Below are 23146 nucleotides of genomic sequence, written 5' to 3'. Positions count from 1 at the left end.
GGAGGTAGTTCTTCAGCCTTTCCAATACTCATTGTTTTGTTGGTGCTTGTAAGCCAGCCCAGTGGCATTTCACACATTAGGTCGTATTATGGATTTGGGGTTATATGTCTGAGCAAATATTATTATTCCTTGGCATCTGGCCCAGGAGAAGCACACGCACACAAACCACCAAGAGCCAGCACTCCCTCTTGATCAACCAGAAAACACTGTTGACTTTGAAACAGCTACTGACTGGCTTGACATGCGCTAAAGGAAAACATTCTGAGTTGCAGGGATAAAATCTCAGAAGGAAAAGAGACGTGTTTATCTCTCTCCTTCAGACTTCCTCCAGTAAATGGATTGAAAGAACATGCTGCTCATTTTGGATAAAAAATGTCAGCTCTGTTTCTGCAAACAGACCTTTCTGCTTTAGAAGAAAAGAAAAACGATCTTTGCTACTTATTGGGTCCGCCTATATTAAATCTCTTTCTGCATTTTATATCAATTAATTTTGAGATTTTTCCAAACTACTTGATATGCTATTTATGAAAACATAAAATAAAAAAAGGAACTTTAGAGTCGGCAGTATTGCTAACAAGATGTACACATGTTTTGGGGGTTTTTTTGAGGAAAGTTAAAGCTGTTCTTTTCAGGCAATTGTGAGTTTCCAGTTTGGGTTATTGGCCAGTAGTTATTCCCTGGAGTTCCTTTTTCAGTATTAGCTTTCTCAGTAATTAACATTGTGGCCAGCCAAGCCACTTGAGTATGAAGTCATCTCATGAATGAAAGGAAAAGTCATCTGTGAGACTCTTGCTCCTCCAGCAATCATTTTGCGAAATTTATGAGGTATTCCAACAAGTCTGTTGCTGAGCACTGCCGGTGTCTAGCCACTTTCCCTTCACCTATAGAGCTCACTGAATAGGCTGAACTGACATCTGCGTTATCCCCAGCAATACATTTTTGGGGTAAAAAGCAAAAATGCTTGCTCCCATTTCCTGACTGTTTTTTTCCCTCTTTTTAAATGATTACATGTGATATTCAGCTTCAGATGCAGTCCCGTAACAGTTTCATGGCAGCTAACTTGCTTACGGGGAACAATTTCAAGAGAAGGGCCCATTAGCATTGGACCGTTTTCCTCCTAACTTAAAGGACACAATGAAAGTCATTCAGGATCACCTGGTGGCAGATAAATCTAATTTCCAGCATGCTTCTTTAAAATTCAGTGGTAAGATGAGGCATAACACGGGATTTCATAATATGAAAAGCATTTTTTTTCTAAGTGTGGGATGCATGCTCTCCTTATTCTGCAGCAAAATACTAAAGCACTTAAAAGCATTGCTTAACAATTGCTTATGTATAATCAGCAACAAGGAAGTTGCAAATATGAGAACATGCCCCAACAATAGTATTATTACTATTATTTATGTTGAGCATTTACTATGTGTCAAGCACTATTCTAAGCACTGGGGTACATAAAAGTTAACCAGGTTGGACAGAGGGAAAAACAGATATTTACTCCCCAATTTGCAGATGAGGAAACTGAGACACCAAGAAGTTAAATGATTTAGCCAAGGTCGTACAGCAGGCAACTGGCAGAGCTGGGATTAGAACCAAGTCCTCTAATTCACCAGCCTGGGCCTTTTCCAGTAGGGCATGCTGCTTACGTTTAGGTATTTGCTATAGCTCTGCATAAAATATGTGCTTCTTACCCTGCAAGATATCCCTTGGGGTAAGGTGAGCCTGCTTATTTTCCTATATAATGGAAAAAGAAAAGCTGGCATGCTATGGAAAAGGCCAGAAAATACATTCTTCCAGTAAATAAGGTGATTTTTTATTTTTCTCAGAACATTTCAAATTTGTATCACTAAGACTATTTGTAGTCTGTCCCTGTCATGGCAAAATAGCAGATTCAGTAACTTAAAAGGCATGTGCAGGTGAGACAGCTACAGTAACTCTAAAAAGGATCATTCTTGTTTTGTATTTTCCCAGAAGCAAGGCGATTGGTGATACTAATGGTTAAATTATTTAGGAAAATGAAACTTCTTAGGACACTTAGCTTGAACAGATACTTGAACAAACCCACAATCCACACTAATGACAGAGATGACCTGGCTTGCAGTATAGTGGCTGAAATGGCCATGTTTTAGAATCTGCTCATACTCAGAAAAATGACATCTGCTTTCCCTTGGGTTAATTGACTACACTTAGACATATGTATTAACTTTGGCTGGATTATGTGCCCAAGTTGAAAATTATTCTCTGAAAACAAAATAAAACATTTCTTCTTGATGTTGTGGCACTATTGTGTTTTGACATAAACAATGAAGAGAGGAAAGATATGAGCAGAGAATCAAGCATCATCATCATCATAATAATAGTGGTGTTTGTTAAGCACTGTGAAAAGCACTGTACTAAGCATTGAGGTAAATACAAGTTATCAGGTCAGACATATCCAATAAATATCTCCCACGGAGGAAGCACTCAACCACAAATTACACCGAGTATGAATGAACTTGAGCACATTGTTACTTGTAAACTTGAGGACAGGGATAGTGTTTACCGATTCTATTTCCCCAAATACTTAGTACAGTGCTCAACACACAGTAAACGCTTGACAAATATCATTGATTAATTGATTGGCATGAAGGCAGGAATAAGAAACTTGTCAAGGATTTTGGAGTTAAAAAGTATTTTTTCCAAGGGCCAAGTAGGATTCCCTCCTCATATTAAGCTCTCAATAAATACAATTGAATGAATATTAATTGTGAAAACATCGTCACATATTTTCATGAATATTTGCTACTACGGCAATTAATAAAAAAAATCTTCCTTGCGGGCTGAGAACATGTCTAACCAACTCTATTATCTTGTACTTTTCCTAGCACTCAGTACAGTGCTCTGTACAGAGAGAGGACTCAATAAATACGATTGATTGACTGAATGGGTAGGTGCCTGGAAGGAGATTAGCTGACCTCCAAATTCCTTCACAATTCTGTTCCTTAATTCTATTGTCAGCTCTTTTCCTCCCTAAATCATTTAAATTATTCTTGGATTGCATATGTTCAGAATAATCAGGATCCATGTTATGCATTGGTATGGTGGGCATACAGCAATATCAACTCAATTCTGAATACCGTATTTCTTGGTTGGCCTCAGTTGCTGCAATATAATGAATTGTTCAGTACATGTTTGAAATGTTATCTATATGGTTTGTCATTTCACTCAATAACTTTTCAATTCACTGCTACTTCCAGCTGGTATGACTTTCAGTGAAAGATACATACTAGTTCTTCTAACTTAAATGCAAATGAGAACAGAACAAAATAATGAAACATTCTCAATTCAAAAGAAATAAATATTACCAGAAGAGGTGAACCCTGCTTTGCCAAGTTTTTCCATAATTTAAAATTTTGTCATTAAATCCCTTTAACATCGTATTAGTGGTTATACATGAGCAAGTCACCACTTCATTCCATATGTTAACAATTATTTTTGTAGTACCTGGTTCTCCCTTTAATAACATCGAGTTTAGATTTATCTGAATGACAGTTTTCTCCATTTTAAGTGTTAGCAAATGTTTCCTTTTTCTTTTAAGGTTTTTTCATTTCCCAAGAAAGAATACTATTAGAGGGAAATATTTTAACATGTTTTGATCACTTCCAAATAATAATAATAATAATTGTAGTATCTGTTAAGCACTTACTATGTGTCAGGCACTGTACTAAGCACAGGGGAATATACAAGCTAATCAGGTTGGACACAGTCCTTGCCCCACTTGGGGCTCACAATCCTAATTTTACCCATTTTACAGATGAAGTAACTGAGGCACAGAAAAGTTAGTGACTTGCCCAAGCTCACAGAGCAGACAGATGGCAGAGCCAGGATTATAACCCAGGTCCTTATGACTCCCAATCCCCTGCTCTATCCATAAAATATTTCCTTCTAATAAATATTCTTTCTCCTGACATGTGAAGATTGGCCTGGGTTGATTTTTTTTGAAAGATGAAAGTGTTCATGAATGCAAGTGTGCAGGGTTGCATGTTGAATTGTACTCTCCCAAGCACTTAGTACAGTGCTTTGCACACAGTAAGCACTCAATAAATATGATTGAATGAATGAATGAATGAATGAAGTAATAACTGCCATCAGAAAAATCTCACAAAACCAGAGTTTGGGAGGTGGAGTGGAAGGAGCTATAACAGGAATTTCAAAAATATTTTTTTTAAATAATCTCAAAAAACACATTAAGTGCTTAAAGCTGAGCACTAGAATTTATAGCCATTATCTCATAACTTCTCATCCCACCGGGCTGATGAGCAAAACTACTGGGATTCATTTATTCATTCATTTAATCATATTTATGGAGTCAAATCTAGTCCAAGTCACATCTAGAGACCAGTTACAACCAAAGCCTTTCCAACATTAATCCATCAGTCAATCAGTGTTTATTGAATACTTACTGTGTGAAGAGCACTGTACCATAAGTGCTTGGGAGAGTACAATATAACAACTCCTGCCATCTTCCCACCATGCCACCCAAGAGACCTGGTCCCAACACGCCTTGGGCATATGGGACCACAAAATATTTAAGCATCAACAGCTTTCAGCCTCCGCAAATTTAAGATTGTGAGCTCCTCGAGGGCAAGGATCATGTCTACAATTCCATTATACTTTCCCAAGTGCTTAGTACAGTGCCCTGCACATAATAGTAACAATAATAATGGTATTTGTTAAGCGCTTGCTATGTGCAAAGCACTGTTCTAAGCGCTGGGGAGGTTACAAGGTGATCAGGTTGTCCCACAGGGGGCTCACAGTTTTAATCCCCATTTTACAGATGAGGTAACTGAGGCACAGAGAAGCTAAGTGACTTGACCAAAGTCACACAGCCGACAGTGGGCGGAGCCGGGATTTGAACCCATGACCTCTGACTCCAAAGCCCGTGCTCTTTCCACTGAGCCACGCTGCTTCTCGTGTAAGTATAGTAAGTATTCATAGTAAGTATTCAATAAACACTGATTGACTGATGGATCTATTTTGGAAAGGCTTTGGTTGTAACTGGTCTCTAGATATGACTTGGATGGTTGCACCCTGAAAACCCCCCCGGTCTCCTTTACCACCAGACTTGTTGGACTTTATCTTTTGTGTTGTTTTTGCATCATATTATTTCATCTTTCCTATTGTGTCTGTTGCCAAGCCACTTTGTTCTTAGGTTTTTGAGCCCTTGAAAGGCCAAGGACATGTTTAATTCTCACCTGTGCAGCATTTTTTCCCTCAGAGTACAGTGCTTTGTACACAGTTGGCATTTAATAAATGCAATTATGAATAGTGATAATAGTGGTGACATATATTAAATACTTACTATGTGTCATCCCTGTCCCATAGAGGGCTCACAGTCTCAGTAGGAGAAAGAGCAAATATTGAATCCCCATTTTACAGCTGAGGAATTTGAGCCACAGTCAAGTTAAGCGACTTGCCCAAAGTCACCAACAGCAGGCAAGTGGCAAAGCCAGGCTTAAAACCCAGGCAATCTGACTTCAAGGCCTGTATTCTTTCCACAAGATATTACCATTACTACATTATTATAATTATTATTACTAAGGGATAAGAAAAACCAGGAGTTTAGCTTCCAGGGTATCCCTTCTAATCCACATTCAAGTCTGCTTAAGCTGTGGAGCTTCAGAAGTGGTGAGACGCTGTTCCCTGACCCCTTGTAAGTGTGATTATTATTTCAAATTTGTAATGTTTTTAATAGGAATCATGTATCAAGTTATAGATTTCACATGCCGCCTGTCTTGCAGAGCAGCAGTCTCTTTAAACATATATTTCTCTCATTGTACAGGCATACTTGGCAAGTACAGGACAAAATAGATGCTAACAATGTGGCTTACACAACTGGAAAGCTGAGCTTTCACACTGACTACCCAGCTCTGCATCATCCACCTGGGGTAAGATGAACCTGCTTGCTTTCCCTTGCAGAAGCAGGAAAATTTCTTCTTCCAGCCTTGTGAGGAAACAGCCAGACTGCTGATTTTTCCCTTTAATGAGTGGGTCTCATTTTTCTAATAATATTTCAATCTGCAAAGCTCAAAGACTGTTTGTTCACTGTCAGGATAAAATGGCATATTCAGTAAGCTAAATAGACACTATTTACGTGAGAAAAAGCAGACTTTTTCCACTTTATTTTTTCTCCCAAAAATTACCGTTCCTGCTTTCCACACAGCCCAGCCATGGTCCATCCCAGCAGCAGGCAGGCATACAGCAGTACTGCAGCACGTTACATTAAATCTCGGGGTATTTCCACACAGAAGACTTCTCTGTCAGCCAGAGGAATGTGAGGGAATCTCTTTTTGTGTGGTGATGAACTCATCAAGCAGCTCTAGTGTTTTTCCGGTGCAGTGATGGCAACTGTGAAGATGTGCAAAATCTCCACGAAGAACTGCTAAGCAAATACTATGCCCAGTCTACCTACATAAAAGTATCTGCACTTATTCTTCTAGCATTATCATCTTTTTAGGTAAATTGAAAATCTAGTGTACTATGTGGTTAACCACCCCAACCTCCCAAATTCCAAAAACCTTGTTTTGATTTAAAAAAAAAAAAAAGAGGGTTCCCCTCACATCCCTGAATCATCCCGACAGACTGGATTTGTTAGAATTTTCAACCTTATTTTGCTCAGGTAGACTCAATACAGGCATCATACAGCATTAAGTGCTATTTTTTACATGTCCACAGTTCCTTTACCTAAATTGTGCCAACCAAATGGTACACTTGGTCCAGAGAATGTAGCCAGAAATGCATTTGGAGCATGGCTGCATGGGGCAAGAACACCTATTTGTAAAGGTTTCCTTAAGAAAATTCCACACTAGCCCAAATCTGCAGGGAATAAGCCAGCCACTCTGAGATTCCCAAACATTAGACTGATCTGTGCAAACTGAACATCAGAACGGTCATGTTTCACTAATCCCATGTTCAACCTGCCCTTGCTACCAATACACCAGAATTCCTCCTCCCTCACTGACAGAGTGTTCTCCATCCCTGCAGCTGCTTGAATGTGGTCAGGGTCAAGTAAAGTGGGAGAATGAGAGGCTTGGGACCCTGGGAACCAAAGGACCTGGATTCTAATCCTGGCTTCACCACTTGTCTGCTGTGTGACCTTAGGCAAGTCAACGAGCTTTTCTGTGCCTCAATTATCTCTTGCAAAATGGGAACTAAGACTGTGAACGCTATCAATCAATCAATCAATGGTATTTATTGAGCACTTACTATGTGCAGAGCTCTGTACTAAGCACTTGGGAGAGTATGCTACAACAGAATTAGCAGAAACGTTAGGCAAGTCAACGAGCTTTTCTGCGCCTCAATTATCTCTTGCAAAATGGGAACTAAGACTGTGAGCCCTATCAATCAATCAATCAATGGTATTCAATCAGAGCACTTACTATGCGCAGAGCTCTGTACTAAGCACTTGGGAGAGTATGCTACAACAGAATTAGCAGAAACGTTCCCTACCCATAACAAGCTTACAGTCTAGAGTGGGGAATGGGACTGGATCCAATCTGATTATCTCATATCTACCCCAGTACAAGGCATACAGTAAGTGCTTAATAAATATTTTAAAAATAGATGACACAAAATGCATATAATAATAATAATGATGGCATTTGTTAAGCACTTACTATGTGCAAAGCACTGTTCTAAGCACTGGGGGGGATACAAGGTGATCGGGTTGTCCCACGTGGAGCTCACGATCTTAATCCCCATTTTACAGATGAGGTAACTAAGGCCCAGAGATGTTAAGTGACTTGCCCAAGCCCGTGCTCTTTCCACTGAGCCACGCTGCTTCTCCTAACTCCAAACCTGTCCTGCCTGCATGACTTTAACCTATCATTGAGCCCTTCTCTACTTGCATTGTGACAAGAAGACTAGTAGCAAATCTTTCATTTATTCACTGCTTAATTAGTTACCAGGGAGACTTGGGGTATCCTTTATTAACCCTGGAGCAGATTCATCTCTTGCAGACACAAGCAATGTACTTTGTTTTAACCATTGGCTGTGTTTGGAGCCAGTCATGGATTAAATGTCATCAGTTTAATCCTTAATTTTTCAAAGGAGCAGGGTAAATGGAGAAGGTCAAAAGGATAAGGTTCTAAAACTGAATTAATGTTCTGTGGAGGTTAAGCATTTATTGGACTTTTTCTGGAGGAGAGATATCTGTCATGGGATATCTTCTAGGAATTCATAGCCCAGCCATTCAACTTTCACTGCTTACTGACAGTCAAGTAAAACTAATAAAATTATAAGTAAAACTAATAAAAAAAACCTCTAACCAAAGTGTATAACTGAGGTATTTTGTGATGTATTTTTCTCTACAAACATCACGCACGGTGTACCATGTAAAAAAAATGAAATATATCCTCAATCAGTCTAAATCATTTCTAATTGCAGCACAGATGGCAAAATCAGAAGATTTTTAGTAATATAATGTATTTGAAATATCTAACAGGCACTTGTAGTTCAATTTATTTTTCCATTTAAAAATATCTTTTTTTTTTTGGAATTTAAATTTCAGTCCTCAAGAAAGTCTGATTGTTCAAATGAATTTAACAGGCTAGTCTGATAACTTGTGAAACAAGGATCCAGTCATCCAGATAAATGAGTTACCTGTTGCAATGGCATTTTGGTCAAAATAGCCATTGCAAGGAAGGAATAGAGAAATACTCCATTAATGTGAAACAGATGTTGGTTAGCTCACTGTCTTCTTTGTGCCAAAAATCACATGCTGTCATGAAGTAACAGAAAAAGGCTTTTCAGTTCTGAACCTCCTGCAGGAAATAAAATTTGGTCTCTTGTATATCCTGCATATATTTACCTTTCGGATGAGGAATATAAGTGTAAAATTGACCAGGCTTTATAAATATAAATGCATGGATCTGATATCCGAAACAAAGAAGGTGACTGTTGGCTCTTCCCTTTAGAAAAGTAGTCATTAAATTTTCTAAATATTTTTTTCTAAAAAGCTTGATGGTGAAAGTGAAAGATATTGACTGGATGACATTGCCATTTCTCCAAGGAATAGAGCAACACAGTAATTTGCCTCTCTTGATCCTGGTCCTGTATAATCATTATTCAGTAAAAGTTGAGTTATCTGGCCCTTTACCAACCAGAAAGTACTACTAATTGGCATTTATAATACCTCCTGGTACAATAGCAATCCTGACTATTTGATCCTTTGGAAAAAATATCTTCTCCCATCAGAGGAGTTTACAGTGAATGGGAATTGAATGCTTCTAGGGCAAGAGGGTTATAATTAAGTGGGGTGATAGCCCAGAGTACAAAACCAAAGAGGTGAAAAAATTAGTTTGAAAAGTGCCTATGTGTGCCTACTGCCTGTATTTATAACCTGCAAAATGTTTTACACACAAATATGTAAGTTATGTTACATTATATAACCAGGTTTTCACATTTATATAAACATGTATATTTACATCCACAAAGATAAATTTGAATGTTTTCACTTGTAAATTAGCTATTAGACTCTGCTCATGCTCAGCAAAATTAAGAAAAATAAAGCTAAGGAGCAAAAGTTTCTCTCCTGCACTCATGCGAATCAGTCAATCATATCTACTGAGCATTTACTGGGTGCGGAAGACTTGCAAGAATAGAATAAAACAGATTTGGTAGATGAGTTCCCTGCCCACATGGAAGTTACAGTCCAAACAGGGAGACAGATAATAAAAGAAATTACAGCTACATACATAAGTACCGTGGAGAGGAGGGCGGGATGACTATCAAGCGCTTAAAGGGTACAAATGCAATTGAAAGGGTGATGCAAAAGAGAGAGGGAGAGGGGACATGAGGGCTTAATTGGGGAAGGCCTCTTGGAGGAGTTATGATTTTATTAAGACTTTGAAAGTGGAAAGAGTGATCATCTTTTGGATATGAAGGGGGAGGGAGTTCCAGACTAGAGGCAGGATGTGGCTGAGGGATCCATGGTGAGATAGACAAGATGGTGGTACAGTGAGTAGGTTGGCATTAGAGGAGCAAAGTGAGTATCCTGATTTGTAAAAAGAAATTATCAAGGTAAAATAGGAGGGGGTAAGGTGAGTCAGTGCTTTAACGTCAATGGTTAGGAGTTTCTGCATGAGGCATAGGTGGATGAACAACTACTGGAGGTACTGGAGGGGTGGAGAAACATGGATTGAGTGTGTTTTTAGAAAAATGATCTGGGCAGCCGAGTGAAATATGGGCTGGAGTGGGGAGAGACAGGAGGCAAGGAGGCTGGTGTAGTCAAGGTAGGACAGGATCAATGTGGTAGCAGTTTGGATGGAGAGGAAAGAGCAGATTTTAGCAAAATGCCAAAATGACAGGTTCTTCTAGAGATTTCCATAAAAATTCTTCCCAGAAATCCGAGAAAAACCATCTTGGGCAGCCAGGATTGGCAAGTGGTCGTTTGTTTTGCCTATTTGATTAGCCAACAGTTGTCCCTATAACAACAATGCAAGGGATGGAAGAGGATATGATTTCCAGAGGATGTGCCCCTACAAAATTAATAATCAATTATATTCATTAGGCACTTATCCATTTGGGAGAGTACCATATATCAGATGAAACAGCATAGCTCAGTGGAAAGAGCATGGGCTTGGGAGTCAGAGGTCATGGGTTCTAATCCTGGCCCCACCACTTGTCAGCTGTGTGACTTTGGGCAAGTCACTTAACTTCTTATGTCTCATTTACCTCACCTGCAAAATGGGGATTAAGACTGTGAGCCCCACATGGGACAACCTGATTACCTTGTATCCCCCCCAGTGCTTAGGACAGTGCTTGGCACATAGTAAGTGCTTAACAAATATTATTATTATTATTATCATTATTTGGTAAACTTGATCCCTGCCTACAACGACTTTACAGTCCACAGCTGGGATTCAACCAGCTGGTGAACCTCCTAGACATCTAATCAGATTTTATTCCTAATTATGCAGTACTTGCTAGTCTTCTGAATAAAATTTCAAGGCTTCCACCAGAGTGGTTCCCCAGGGCAAACCAGACCAGAGTACCCAGAGTTTTTGACTAACCATCATCTGTGATACTCCCTGCATGAAAAGCAGCAAAGGTTTTGTCTTAGCATTTAGAAAGTAATCACCTAACTAGAGTTATTTTTTCACATCTTATCCTGTTGCATTCTCTCCCTTACCCCAGCACACTTTTCATTCATTTATTCACTCAATCACGTTTACTGGGCACTTATTGTGTGCAAAGCACAGTACTAAGCACTTGGGAAAGTACAATGCAATAATAAACAGTAACATTCCCTGTCCTTCACCAGTTTACAATCTGGGGGTGGGCATGGGGGAGGGGGAGACAGACATCAATGCAAATAAATAAAATATAAATAAAATGACAGATATGTACATAAGTGCTGTGGGGCTGGGAGGGGGAGGAACAAAGGGAGCAAGTTAGGGCGACACAGAAGGGCAAGATGAAGAAGATGAGGAAAAGTGGGGCTTAGTCCGGGAAGGCTTTTTGGAGGAGATGTGCCTTCAAGAAGGCTTTGAAGGTTGGAGAGTAATTTGTCTGTCCGATTTGAGAAGAGAGGGGCATTCCAGGCCAGAGGCAGGACATGGGTTAGGGGTTGGCAGCAAACAGGCAAGATGGAGGCACCGTGAGAATCAATCAATCAATCATATTTATTGAGCGCTTACTGTGTGCAGAGCACTGTACTAAGCGCTTGGGAAGTACAAGTTGGCAACATATAGAGACAGTCCCTACCCAACAGTGGGCTCACAGTCTAAAGGTTAACACTAGAGAAGCAAAGTGTACAGGCTGGGTTGTAGGAGAGAAGACAGGTGAGGTAGGGTGGGGTATGGTGATGGAGTGCTTTAAAGCCAATGGTGAGGAATTTTTGTTTGATATGGAGGTGGATGGGCAACCACTGGAGTTTTTAGAGGAGTGGGGTGACATGTCCTGAACGTTTTTGTAGAAAAATTATCTGGGCTGCATAGTAAAGTATGAACTGTTCCTGCCTGTTTTTAAAATATATCCATCCATTATCTTTTTAACGGCTTTATACCTATGCTCTTTCCTTATTTTTCATTCTATTTTACTAGTATCTGCCGCTTCAAACTCTGAATTGCGAATTGTCAGCTGTGTGACTTTGGGCAAGTCACTTAACTTCTCTGTGCCTCAGTTAACTCATCCCTAAAATGGGGATTAAAAATGTGAGCCCCCAGTGGGACAACCTGATTGCCTTGTAACCTCCCTAGCGCTTAGAACAGTGCTTTGCACATAGTAAGCACTTAACAAATACCATTATTATTATTATTATTATTATGCTTTTTGTTATCTTTCAAGAAACGATAAATATTGTTCAGAGCTAGAGAGATGGATTCGTATTTTTTTCAAGGTTGACTAATATAAATTTACTAAATCATTTTCTCTAGTATTGTAATAAATTCTTAGTGACTGCAAAGAGGTGGTAATGGAAACCAATTAAACAAAAGCAAATTTGTTTTCCAAATTGAGAAAGAGGTGGAAGCTAACCTTTCAACTGTTCTCAAAAAAAAAAATGCAGCTCCAGACTATTGTTTGAGAACTAAACAATAAAAAATATATTTCTTGAATTTGCTTTTAAGATGGAAAAAATCAGGAATAGGAAGATTCTAGCTGATTATCCTTAATTTTGTTTCAGGTTCAGTTTCTTCATTGCATAAAGCAAACAGCCACTGGTGGTGAAAGTGAAGTTGTTGATGGCTTTAACGTGTGCAGAAAACTGAAGGAACAGAATCCTAAGGCATTTCAAATCCTCTCTTCAACCCTGGTGGATTTTGCAGACATTGGGATTGATTACTGTGACTTTTTAGTGCAATCCAAGCACAGAATCATTGAGTAAGTAGTCTTTAAATAATTTTAGAACAAAACTGCTTTATTTCTGTTTTTCAAAGGACACACTCATCCATGATGGAATTATAGTTTACACAGTAATGGCCTCCTGAGAAGGGGAGAATTCATCGCGCAAGTTTCAGTGGTAGGCCTTGGCAACCAAAGTGGTTACTATGACAATCAGCAAGGAAGTCAGGACAACTGTTCCAGACTTCTAGGGAGACTGAGGGCCATGAGGAACCTGCCACCATCAAAATGCAGATTGGAGGGTGAACCATGGATGCAGTTCTCCCTCGCTGTTGCCACTAACCCGGGCAAAAGGGGAGGGCGAAGAGGCCAAGATGGCCACCAGGTTTTAGGAGTTGCATCCAAGCCAAGAAGTAGCAGCAGCATCAGTATAAGAGCATAAGAGACTAGAGAATTGGTAAGCAGTGGGCACTGGCATCAGTGGGGCAACGCCCATTCCAGATAACTTAATGAACACCTTCCATCATCCATGCTGAGGGTGACCTGCCTTACCCATTACCCACCTAATTCTGCAACTTTCTTTATTTTTGCTTTTTTCTTAAATGGATCACCCGGTTGATTCACAGTCTAGCATTCAGTGAGGCCCACCGACCTTTTTCTGCTGTGCTGGTTGACTGCCAATCATTTTCTTTCTTTGATGCATGCAGAATATTCAGTATTCCAGTACACCACCCTGCACTTAACCCTAGTGAACTTGATCCTGTTGGTTTCTGGCCATTTCACCAATTCTCTAAAATTGAGCCCTCGTGTTGCATCCAGAACTTCTGAGGTCATTTCATCACATCCTCAGAAGTGTGGTCAGAGAATGAGTCTGTTTCTTGTTATACTGTAAATAATAATAATAATAATGGCATTTGTTAAAAAGCGCTTACTATGTGCAAAGCACTGTTCTAAGTGCTGGAGGGGATTCAAGGTGATTAGGTTGTCCCTCGGGGGGCTCACAGTCAATCCCCATTTTACAGATGAGGTAACTGAGGCACAGAGAAGTGAAGTGACTTGCCCAAAGTCACACAGCTGACAATTGGCAGAGCCAGGATTTGACCACTGACTCCAAAGCCCGGGCTGTTTCCACTGAGCAACGCTGCTTCTCAACTGTACACTCCCAAGCACTTAGTACAGTCTTCGCAGACAGTAAGTGCTCAATAAATAGGACTGAGTGATTGATTACAGAAGAGGAACCAAATGATCCACACTTGCTCCCTTCTCCTGCCTTCTCCTTCACCATGCAGCCATCATCTTCCCACCGCTGTGTGTGAAGCGGGCACTGCTCTGGTTCAAACAGAGAATCACAACAAAAAGGAATTTTGACAAGAACTGACAAATGTGCATTAACACAAAGTCAACTTCTAAATATGGGAACTTAAGTTAGTGTACTACAAAAGCAATTCATCAGAAGTTCAGTTTCAAAACAGTGCATTTGGATATACTGAAGGCGTTTTCCACACACAAGCTCCTGATCTGGTGTCTGATCAGGATCACACCTTGCTCTACTCTAATAGGCTCCCCATCCCTGTTTAGATCAGTGTTTGGGGCCAAGCAATAGAGTAGTTTTGGAGATCACAAGCCTCTTCATGCACATATATGCAAACATGCTCCCAGATTAACACGCAAGAACATTTCACCGATTTTGTAGAAGTAATCAGGACAGGAATTGCTGCTCTCAGCTCTCCCTTTCCCAGCCCGAATAGTGTGAGTTTTGTGCCCTTCAGGAGCAGTTGGAGGAAGAGAAACAGTATGGTCTAATGGAAAGAGTACCTGCCTGGCAGTCAGAGGACCTGGATTTTAATCTATGATCAGTCACTTGCCTGCTGTGTGACCCTGGGCAAATGCCTTAACTTTTCTGAGCCTCAGTTTCCTCATCTGTGAAATGGAGATTCAATTCTCCCTCCTGCTTAGATTGGGAGCCCCATGTGGGACAGAGACATCGTCCAACCTGATTATTTTGTGTCTCTCAGTGCAGTACAGTGCTGGGCACATAGTAAGTGCTCAACAACTTTCTGCGTCTCCCTGACTTGATCCCTTTGGTAATAATTATAATGGCCTTTATTAAGTGCTTACTGTATGCAAAGCACTGTTCTAAGCACTGGGGAGGTTACAAGGTGATAGGGTTGTCCCACCGGGGGCTCACAGTCTTAATTCCCATTTTACAGATGAGGTAACTGAGGCACAGAGATGTTAAGTGACTTGCCTAAAGTCACACAGCTGACAATTGCTGGAGCCAGGATTTGAACCCATGACTTCTGACTCCAAAGCCCATGCTCTTTCCACTGAGCCATGCTGCTTTGGTCTTTCTTCTTCTCCCAGCCCCACAGCACTTGTGTATATATCCATAATTTTGTTTATTTGTATTGATGTCTGTTTATTTATATTGATGCCTGTATTCCCCCCCTAGACTGTGAGGTCACTGTGGGCAGGGATTGTCACTCTTCATCATTGAATTGTACTTTCCCAAGAGCTTAGTACAGTGCTCTTCACACAGTAAGCACCTAGCAAATGTGATGGAATGAATGAATGAAAACTATTATTATCATTAAGAGCATTTCCTGCTTGCCTACTGTGATCTCTCTTTTGACTTTTGGCTAAAGAACATGCTTCTACCATGGTACAAATAGCTTTGATTACATTGGTTGCTATCCAATAGTAGGATGCCAATTATTTTTAGGCCATTGGGAGAATTAGAGGTCATTTGTGGCAAAGGATCCGCCCAGCATGACTCTATCCATTTCCAATTTGGATGACTGACCAGGTTTAGAGTTATACAAAAAACTACAGCCACTGAGGTTCTCACTATTTTAGCTCAGCCCACTCACCTCTCCTTTGGAAAGTCAGATTCAACCTTTTCACCACCTAATCAGAATGTAATCATTCATAGAAACCTAATGTTTTCCCTTCTAGCTAAATTCCAGACCAATGAAAAATCTACGCTAATTTAAGATCCTTGGGAGCAGGGATCATATCTATCAACACTATTGTATTTGCCCAAGTGCTTAGTGCAATGTTCTGTACACAGTAAGAGTTCAATAAATTCTACTGATTGATTGATTATTCATTCACTCATTCAATCGTATTTATTGAGCGCTTACTGTGTGCAGAGAACTGTACTAAGCGCTTGGGAAGTACAAGTTGGCAACATAGAGAGACGGTCCCTACCTAACAGCGGGCTCACAGTCTAGAAGGGGGAGACAGACAACAAAACAAAACATATTAACAAAATAAAATCAATAGAATATTAAATATGTACAAGTAAAATAGAGTAATAAATCTGTACAAACATATATACAGGTGCTGTGGGCAGGGGAAGGAGGTAGGGCGGGGGAGATGAGAAGGGGGGAGAGGAAGGAGGGGGCTTAGTGTGGGAAGGCCTCCTGGAGGAGGTGAGCTCTCAGAAGGGCTTGGAAGGGAGGAAGGGAGCTAGCTTGGCGGATGTGCGGAGGGAGGGCATTCCAGGCCAGGGGGAGGACTTGGGCCGGGGGTCGACAGCGGGACAGGAGAGAATGAGGCACAGTGAGGAGGTGAGCGGCGGCAGAGGAGTGGAGGGTGCGGGCTGGGCTGGAGAAGGAAAGAAGGGAGGTGAGGTAGGAGGGGGCGAGGTGATGGACAGCCTTGAAGCCGAGAGTGAGGAGTTTTTGCCTGATGCATAGGTTGACAGGTAGCCACTGGAGATTTTTGAGGAGGGGAGTAACATGCCCAGAGCGTTTCTGCACAAAGATGATCTGGGCAGCAGCGTGAAGTATAGACTGAAGTGGGGAGAGACAGGAGGATGGGAGATCAGAGAGGAGGCTGATGTAGTAATCCAGTCGGGATAGGATGAGAGATTGAACCAGTAGGGTAGTGGTTTGGATGGAGAGGAAAGGGCGGATCGTGGCGATGTTGCGGAGGTGAGAGTGGCAGTTTTTGGTGATGGCTTGGATGTGAGGGGTGAACGAGAGAGCAGAGTCGAGGATGACACCAAAGTTGCAGGCTTGTGAGACGGGAAGGATGATAGTGCCGTCAACAGTGATGGGAAAGTCAGGGAGAGGGCAAGGTTTGGGAGGGAAGATTAGGAGTACAGATAGATCAGATAGTATCTGATCGAACCGATACTAGAAAACTTCATCAAGTTGTCCATTCAGTATTAAAGCAGAAGCTGCCAGAGGACGTTTGGTTTGGGCAACTTGTTACAGGAAAGATTTAGGGGACCCTAACCCTTAGTACTAAAACTGAAATGAACTCATTCTTGGTATGGCGCATTTAGGATTCTTAGAACCAGTCAGCCAGTCAGTCAGTCAATCATATTTATTGAGCACTTACTCTATGCAGAGCACTGTACTAGAACTTGGGAGAGTACAGTATAACAATATAACAGACAGTCTCTGCCCACAATGGGCTTACAGCTTAGAGGGAGAGACAGACATTAATATAAACAAACTATGGACATGTACATAAGTGCTATGGGGCTAGGAGGTGCGATGGATAATGGAGCAAGTTAGGGCAATGCAGAAGGGAGCTGAAGAAAAGGAAAAAGAGGGCTTAGTCAATCATATTTCAATAGAGAAGGAAGGAGTTCAAATTAAAATGAGGAATCTTCATAGAAAAACAAGTAGGTAACCCATGGGTAGTTGTAATCACATCATAATGTTTTATTTCCATTCTTTTTTTTCCTCACAGGCTCAGTGATGGAGGCCAAGTGGTTCGTATTAACTTCAATAATGCCACTAGAGACTCAGTGTTTGACATACCTGTGGAAAATGTGCAGCCATTTTATGCCGCCTTGAAAGAGTTCGTTGACCTTATGAGCAGTCAAGAATCCAAATTCACCTTCAAGATGAACCCAGGTCAGTGAGCAAGTTGCTCCCAGTTGCTTAAAGGATCCATTTTTATTCTGCTTTCATTAAATGCTAGAAATGTTAGCGGCTAAATATATTTTCAGTGACCTATTACTAAGGAATTATAATTCCTTCCATTCCATTTTTTTCATCACATGCTGAATCCTGACAGACCCATAGGATAAATGGTAACTCATAATGAATTTTCTTGCACATGTTCAGCTATAAGCAAAGACATACATGTTGTATTAAAATTGGCCCTTCATATTGTAAGATCATCAATCGTATTTATTGAGCGCTTACTGTGTGCAGAGCACTGTACTAAGCGCTTGGGAAGTATGATACCATTGACACTGTAGTTTTCCTAGGGATATAAATGTATCTAAAAAGTCCCAGTGAAGGACTGACAGTTACCACCACAATGGGCCACACACATAAATTACCCCTTGCTGGGCTGTTGTGCTTGGTGTTTTCTTCACCTAGCCCCATTTTGGTTTTGACTTCTTTATTGGTTTTGTTTTAATGCTATTTGTCAAGCACTGTACTAAACAATGGGGTAAGTACTAAGTAATCTGGTTGGATACAGTCTCTGTCCCCCATGGGGTTCACAGTCTAAGTAGGAGAATACATTTTACAGATGAGGTAACCGAGGCACAGAGAAAGTAAGTGATTTGTCCAAGTTCCCACTACTGACAATTGGCAGAGCCAGGATTAGAATCCAGGCCCTCTGATTCCCAGGCCCACACTCTTTCCATCAAGCCACATTATTTCCCTTCTTGCTTGAATTAATCAATCATATTTATGTGAGCTTGTCTCTAGACTGTGAGCTCATTGTGGGCAAGGAATGTCTGATGTTATATTGTACTCTCCCAAGCACTTTAATAGAGTGCTTTGCATACAGTACGAGTTCAGTAAGACAATTATTATCATTGAGTGCTTACTGTATGCAGAGCACTGTACTAAGTGCTTGGGAGAATACACTATAACAATATAATAGACACATTCCCTGCCCACAAAGAGCTTAATCCTCTAGCATAAGCAATCATAGATATTTTCATTTGAAACTACTGTGGCTAGCAAATGAATGCTTCCTTAAATCCTGTTCACAGGATAACCAGTTGTTATTCCAACAAGTAAATAATAAAAAGAACATTTTTACATCCCCTAGATCCTTCCCATATTTGCAGTACCAAAAGCAGGAGGGCTTGTTTCTAATTGTTTCAAATGACACTGATCGGCACACTGGGCTAAACCCCCTGCCTGCCTGGTGCTTCCTTACCCAAAAGACCTGGTGATTGACTTTGGCATCCTGGTGGCCTATGTAGACTGTAAGTTCATTGTGGGCAGAGGTCGCATCTACCAACTCTGTCATAGTATACTTTCCCAAACATTTAGTACAGTGCTCTGCACATAGTAAGCTCTCAATAAATATGATTGATTAAATATGATTGATTGATAGCTGCAAGAAAAGTGGTGGTCTGAGGGGTCCCGTAGGTCACAAAATCCAGGAGTAGAACGACTTCTTAGCCCTCCAGCTGGCAAGTATAGAAACCACCCAATTCCCTGACTCGTAAATCAGTTAATCAGTTAATGGTATTTATTGAGCACTCACTGCATGCAGCACTCTGTATTAAACTTTTGGGAAAATTCAACAGAACTGAGTGGGTAGACCTGATCCTTGCAGAGGAGCTTATAATCTTAAGTCTTTTTGCCCTAGAAAGGGCTTCAAAAATCATGGTGCATTCCTGTGGACATTTGTGAAAAGGCAGCACCATCTGTAGGATATTAGCAGTTATGCTCACTCATTTTAAAACAGCCTGTGGTTGGATATCACTAATCCAATTGTCTAGTCTCCTTTCAGATTTGATCTGTTGCGATGAAATTTGACAGGAAATTGAATTAATAATGCCATTTATCACCTTTTATGATACTGAAGAAACCTAAATTGGGAACACATTTGAAAACTGAGAAGCTGGGTGGTGTCCTGGAAAAAAGGGAGGACTGGAAGTCAGGAGATCTGGATTGTAATCACGACTCTATTTCTTGCCCGTTGTGAGAACTTGGGAAAGTCTTTTAACTTCTCGGTGCCACCGTTTCATCATCTGTAAAATAGGGATTAAATACAAGTTCTCTCTCCCCCTTACACTGTGAGGCTAAGAACATAGTTTGTTCGGTATTGTGAACTAAGTTACTCCCCTCCTCAAAAATCTCCAGTGGCTGCCTGTCAACCTACGAATTAAGCAAAAACTCCTCACTCTCGGCTTCAAGGCTCTCCATCCCCTCGCCCCCTCCTACCTCACCTCCCTTCTCTCCTTCTCCAGCCCAGCCCGCACCCTCCACTCCTCTGCAGCCGCTAACCTCCTCACTGTACCTCATTCTCGTCTGTCCCGCTGTCGACCCCCGGCCCACGCCCTTCCCCTGGCCTGGAATGCCCTCCCTCCACAAATCCGCCAAGCTAGCTCTCTTCCTTCCTTCAAGACCGTACTGAGAGCTCACCTCCTCCAGTAGGCTTTCCCAGACTGAGCCCCCTTTTTCCTCTCCTCCTCCCCTTCCCCCCTGCCCTACCTCCTTCCCCTCCCCACAGCACTTGCATATATTTGTACAGATTTATTACTCTATTGATTTTACTTGTACATATTTACTATTCTATTTCATTAATGATGTGCATATAGCTTTAATTCTATTTGTTCTGACAATTCTGACCCCTGTCTACATGTTCTGTTTTGTTGTCTGTCCCCCCTTCTGGACTGTGAGCCCCTTGTTGGGTAGGGACTGTCTCTATATGTTGCCGACTTGTACTTCCCAAGTGCTTAGTACAGTGCTCTGCACACAGTAAGTGCTCAATAAATACGATTGAATGAATGAATGAATATTTTAGAATCAGTAAGTGACTTAGCCTCCTACTGTTGTCCTGGGAATGACTTTTGCCCAGTAACTCATCTTTTATCTCCCAAAGAAAAAGCACTATCTTCAGTCATGCCTCGAGTCCTTCTTTTGTTCACCATTCTCTTATTAAACACTTCCACTTTGGGGCACCTGTCATTACCAGGAGCACTCAGCAGTGCTGAATATTATACTAATTGATAGAGAAGTCACCAGTAGTGTATGAATACTGGACCCTCCCTCAAGTTTCCTATGCTCTGTGGGGAAGCCATATTGGAAACATCCAAATTCAAAAAAAATTGTGTAATAGTTGCTAAAAGAGAAGGGTCATCGAAAAGAACAGGGAATGGAAATATTCAGCAGAGAGTGATGCTGTCAGTTCGTCCTTTGTTACCTTGTGTCTCCCTGTGGGCCCAGGATTCTTGAAACATTAAAAATGCTTCCCAGTGTTCTCATGACGTCTCCTAGCCTGGAAGCCGGCCTTGGCTCACTCTTCTGAAGGTGCTTCCAAGAAATATCTCACAGTCTGAGACAGCTTCTTCAGGAGATTTTTCACCCGCTTTGAGGCCTCCCGAGGGAGTTTCTCTAGCACTCTGACTGCCATCAGAACTAGCCAGGCACTCTGACTGCCATCAGAACTAGCCAATCCATTTGGCTTCCAAGAGCAGCCAGGAAGTGAGAAATAGGATGTTGTCTTTCCAAGGCACATGCGATACTTCTATCCAGAATTCATTATCTTTCAACAACCATGTATTTTCAGGTGATGTGATAACATTTGATAACTGGCGCTTACTGCACGGTCGACGCAGCTATGAAGCAGGGACAGAAATATCACGCCATCTTGAAGGTGCCTATGCTGACTGGGATGTGGTAATGTCAAGACTCCGTATTTTAAAGCAAACGATCCAGTACGGAAATTGAATTTTCACTCCAGAATTTAAATCACAGTAACACTAATAAAGACAGCCAGTTCTTTGGGATATGACCAGCAATACTTTGAGATAGGCCTATATATGTACTGTCCAAATACCACAATCAGTATAAAATCCAAGTCTTGATAACCTCATTTTCAAATTAGAGTTTTGTGATTAAAATATGACCTGTCATTCAATGTAGCTTTTCCTTTGTCATTATAGATATGGTGTCAGTTACTTAAATACAAGTAATGGCTTAATACTTTTTCCTCTCTACAAATAAAATTTCACTTCAACTAGACTCCCAGGAGTTTGTCACTTTTTCCTCCACACAGAGCACAGATTTCATAGAATACTATCACCATCATAGTCTGAAAGCAGGTGGTTTAAAGCCAACTCAAGATTATTATATTCCTTAAGATAGTTACAGCCTAAGTCTGCACAAAACCATCTTTCTGTGTGCCCAGAGTTGAAAATTCATTAAAGCCACTCTTTCGTTAATGGGATGAAGGACGGGGGAACTCTGTCCATCGTAAGAATTTCTGAAGTGCTAGATATAACATGACATTATGGAGTCATGCTGCTAATACGGTTCTAGAGATGATTAGGTCCCTTGGATACCACAGTCCGCAGTAAAGACTTTCCAACAAAATCATAGTAGGCTTCATTCTAGCCTGATGTAAGTTGGATGAGTCTCTGGCCTTGAATTGGCCAAGGGGCCTGGCTCTTTGCCCGCTCTTCTGATTTCCACTTTGAGAATGTTTTCGGCTCTGCTGTGTTTAACACCAAGTCTAGTAACCTAAACAAACTCTACAAACCACAGAAAAATTCAATCAGATGGTTCCCTTCTTCCATCATCTGCCCACACTAGTTAGAAGGAGGAATTCATGCCAAAGACAGAGCTTCGGGGTGAAAATAAGGAACTTCTCCATGTGTGCTTGCTTACCAGTTCAGAAAGAGCCAGAGGATTCCTGTTTAAAATAGTCAAGCAGCTCAAGAGAGCCACAGGCGGAACTTTACAAATTTGGTGTAATTAAATATACCACTGTGATGATGTTTTCAGGGTGCCGACTATGAATTCACAGCTTTTTAAAGGTTAAAATGAAATCATCCTAAATTACAAACCTAATGAAAAAGGTTTCAGAGTTTACAGTCTCTGTGAAACAGAGCATCCAGTCTATTTCCATGCACTCAATCAGTTACCGGGATGCCAGGGAATGTGTCTACCAACAATGTTGTACTCTACTCTCCCATGCTCTTACTACAATGTTTTTCACACAGTAAGCACTGATTGCCATGTTTTTCACTTTGCAGTATTTCCAAGTCAAATTAATCAATCCATGATATTTTTGAGTTCTTATATAAACAGAGCAGTCCACTCCTTCCTTTCCTTTTTTACAGTTACAGTTTGGTTATCTCTTGTCTGGACTATAATGACCTCCTCTCCATATCAGGACTACCCTCTACCAAGCTCACACTTCAGGCAATCAAACGATCAGCGGAATTTATTGAGCCCTAGCTGTGTACAGAGCAGTGTACTAAGTGCTTGACTACATAGTAAGCATTATTCCCTGTCCACAAGGAGCTTATAATCTGATAATATTATATTATTATAATAATATTCTATTCTATTCTATTCTAGTATTCTATTTATTTTATTTTGCT

At 40.9% G+C, this 23146-nt stretch overlaps 1 protein-coding gene across 1 annotated transcript in view; it reads left to right on the top strand.

Annotated features, from left to right (window-relative positions):
* Window positions 1–21678, top strand: part of BBOX1 (gamma-butyrobetaine hydroxylase 1) — a 50373-nt gene extending 28695 nt beyond the window's left edge. Inside the window, exons 4-7 of the mRNA XM_038764536.1 lie at window positions 5819–5924; window positions 12662–12858; window positions 17527–17693; window positions 21328–21678. Of these exons, the coding sequence (XP_038620464.1) occupies window positions 5819–5924; window positions 12662–12858; window positions 17527–17693; window positions 21328–21488 (631 nt within the window). The 3' untranslated portion in view covers window positions 21489–21678. The remainder of the gene's footprint in view (window positions 1–5818; window positions 5925–12661; window positions 12859–17526; window positions 17694–21327) is intronic.
* Window positions 21679–23146: the final 1468 nt, after the last annotated feature.

This window comes from Tachyglossus aculeatus, chromosome 22 (genome assembly GCF_015852505.1).
Source record: "Tachyglossus aculeatus isolate mTacAcu1 chromosome 22, mTacAcu1.pri, whole genome shotgun sequence".
NCBI classification, from domain to species: domain Eukaryota; kingdom Metazoa; phylum Chordata; class Mammalia; order Monotremata; family Tachyglossidae; genus Tachyglossus; species Tachyglossus aculeatus.
Note: the sequence above shows the minus strand (reverse complement) of the source record. Positions and strands in the feature narration are given on the sequence as shown.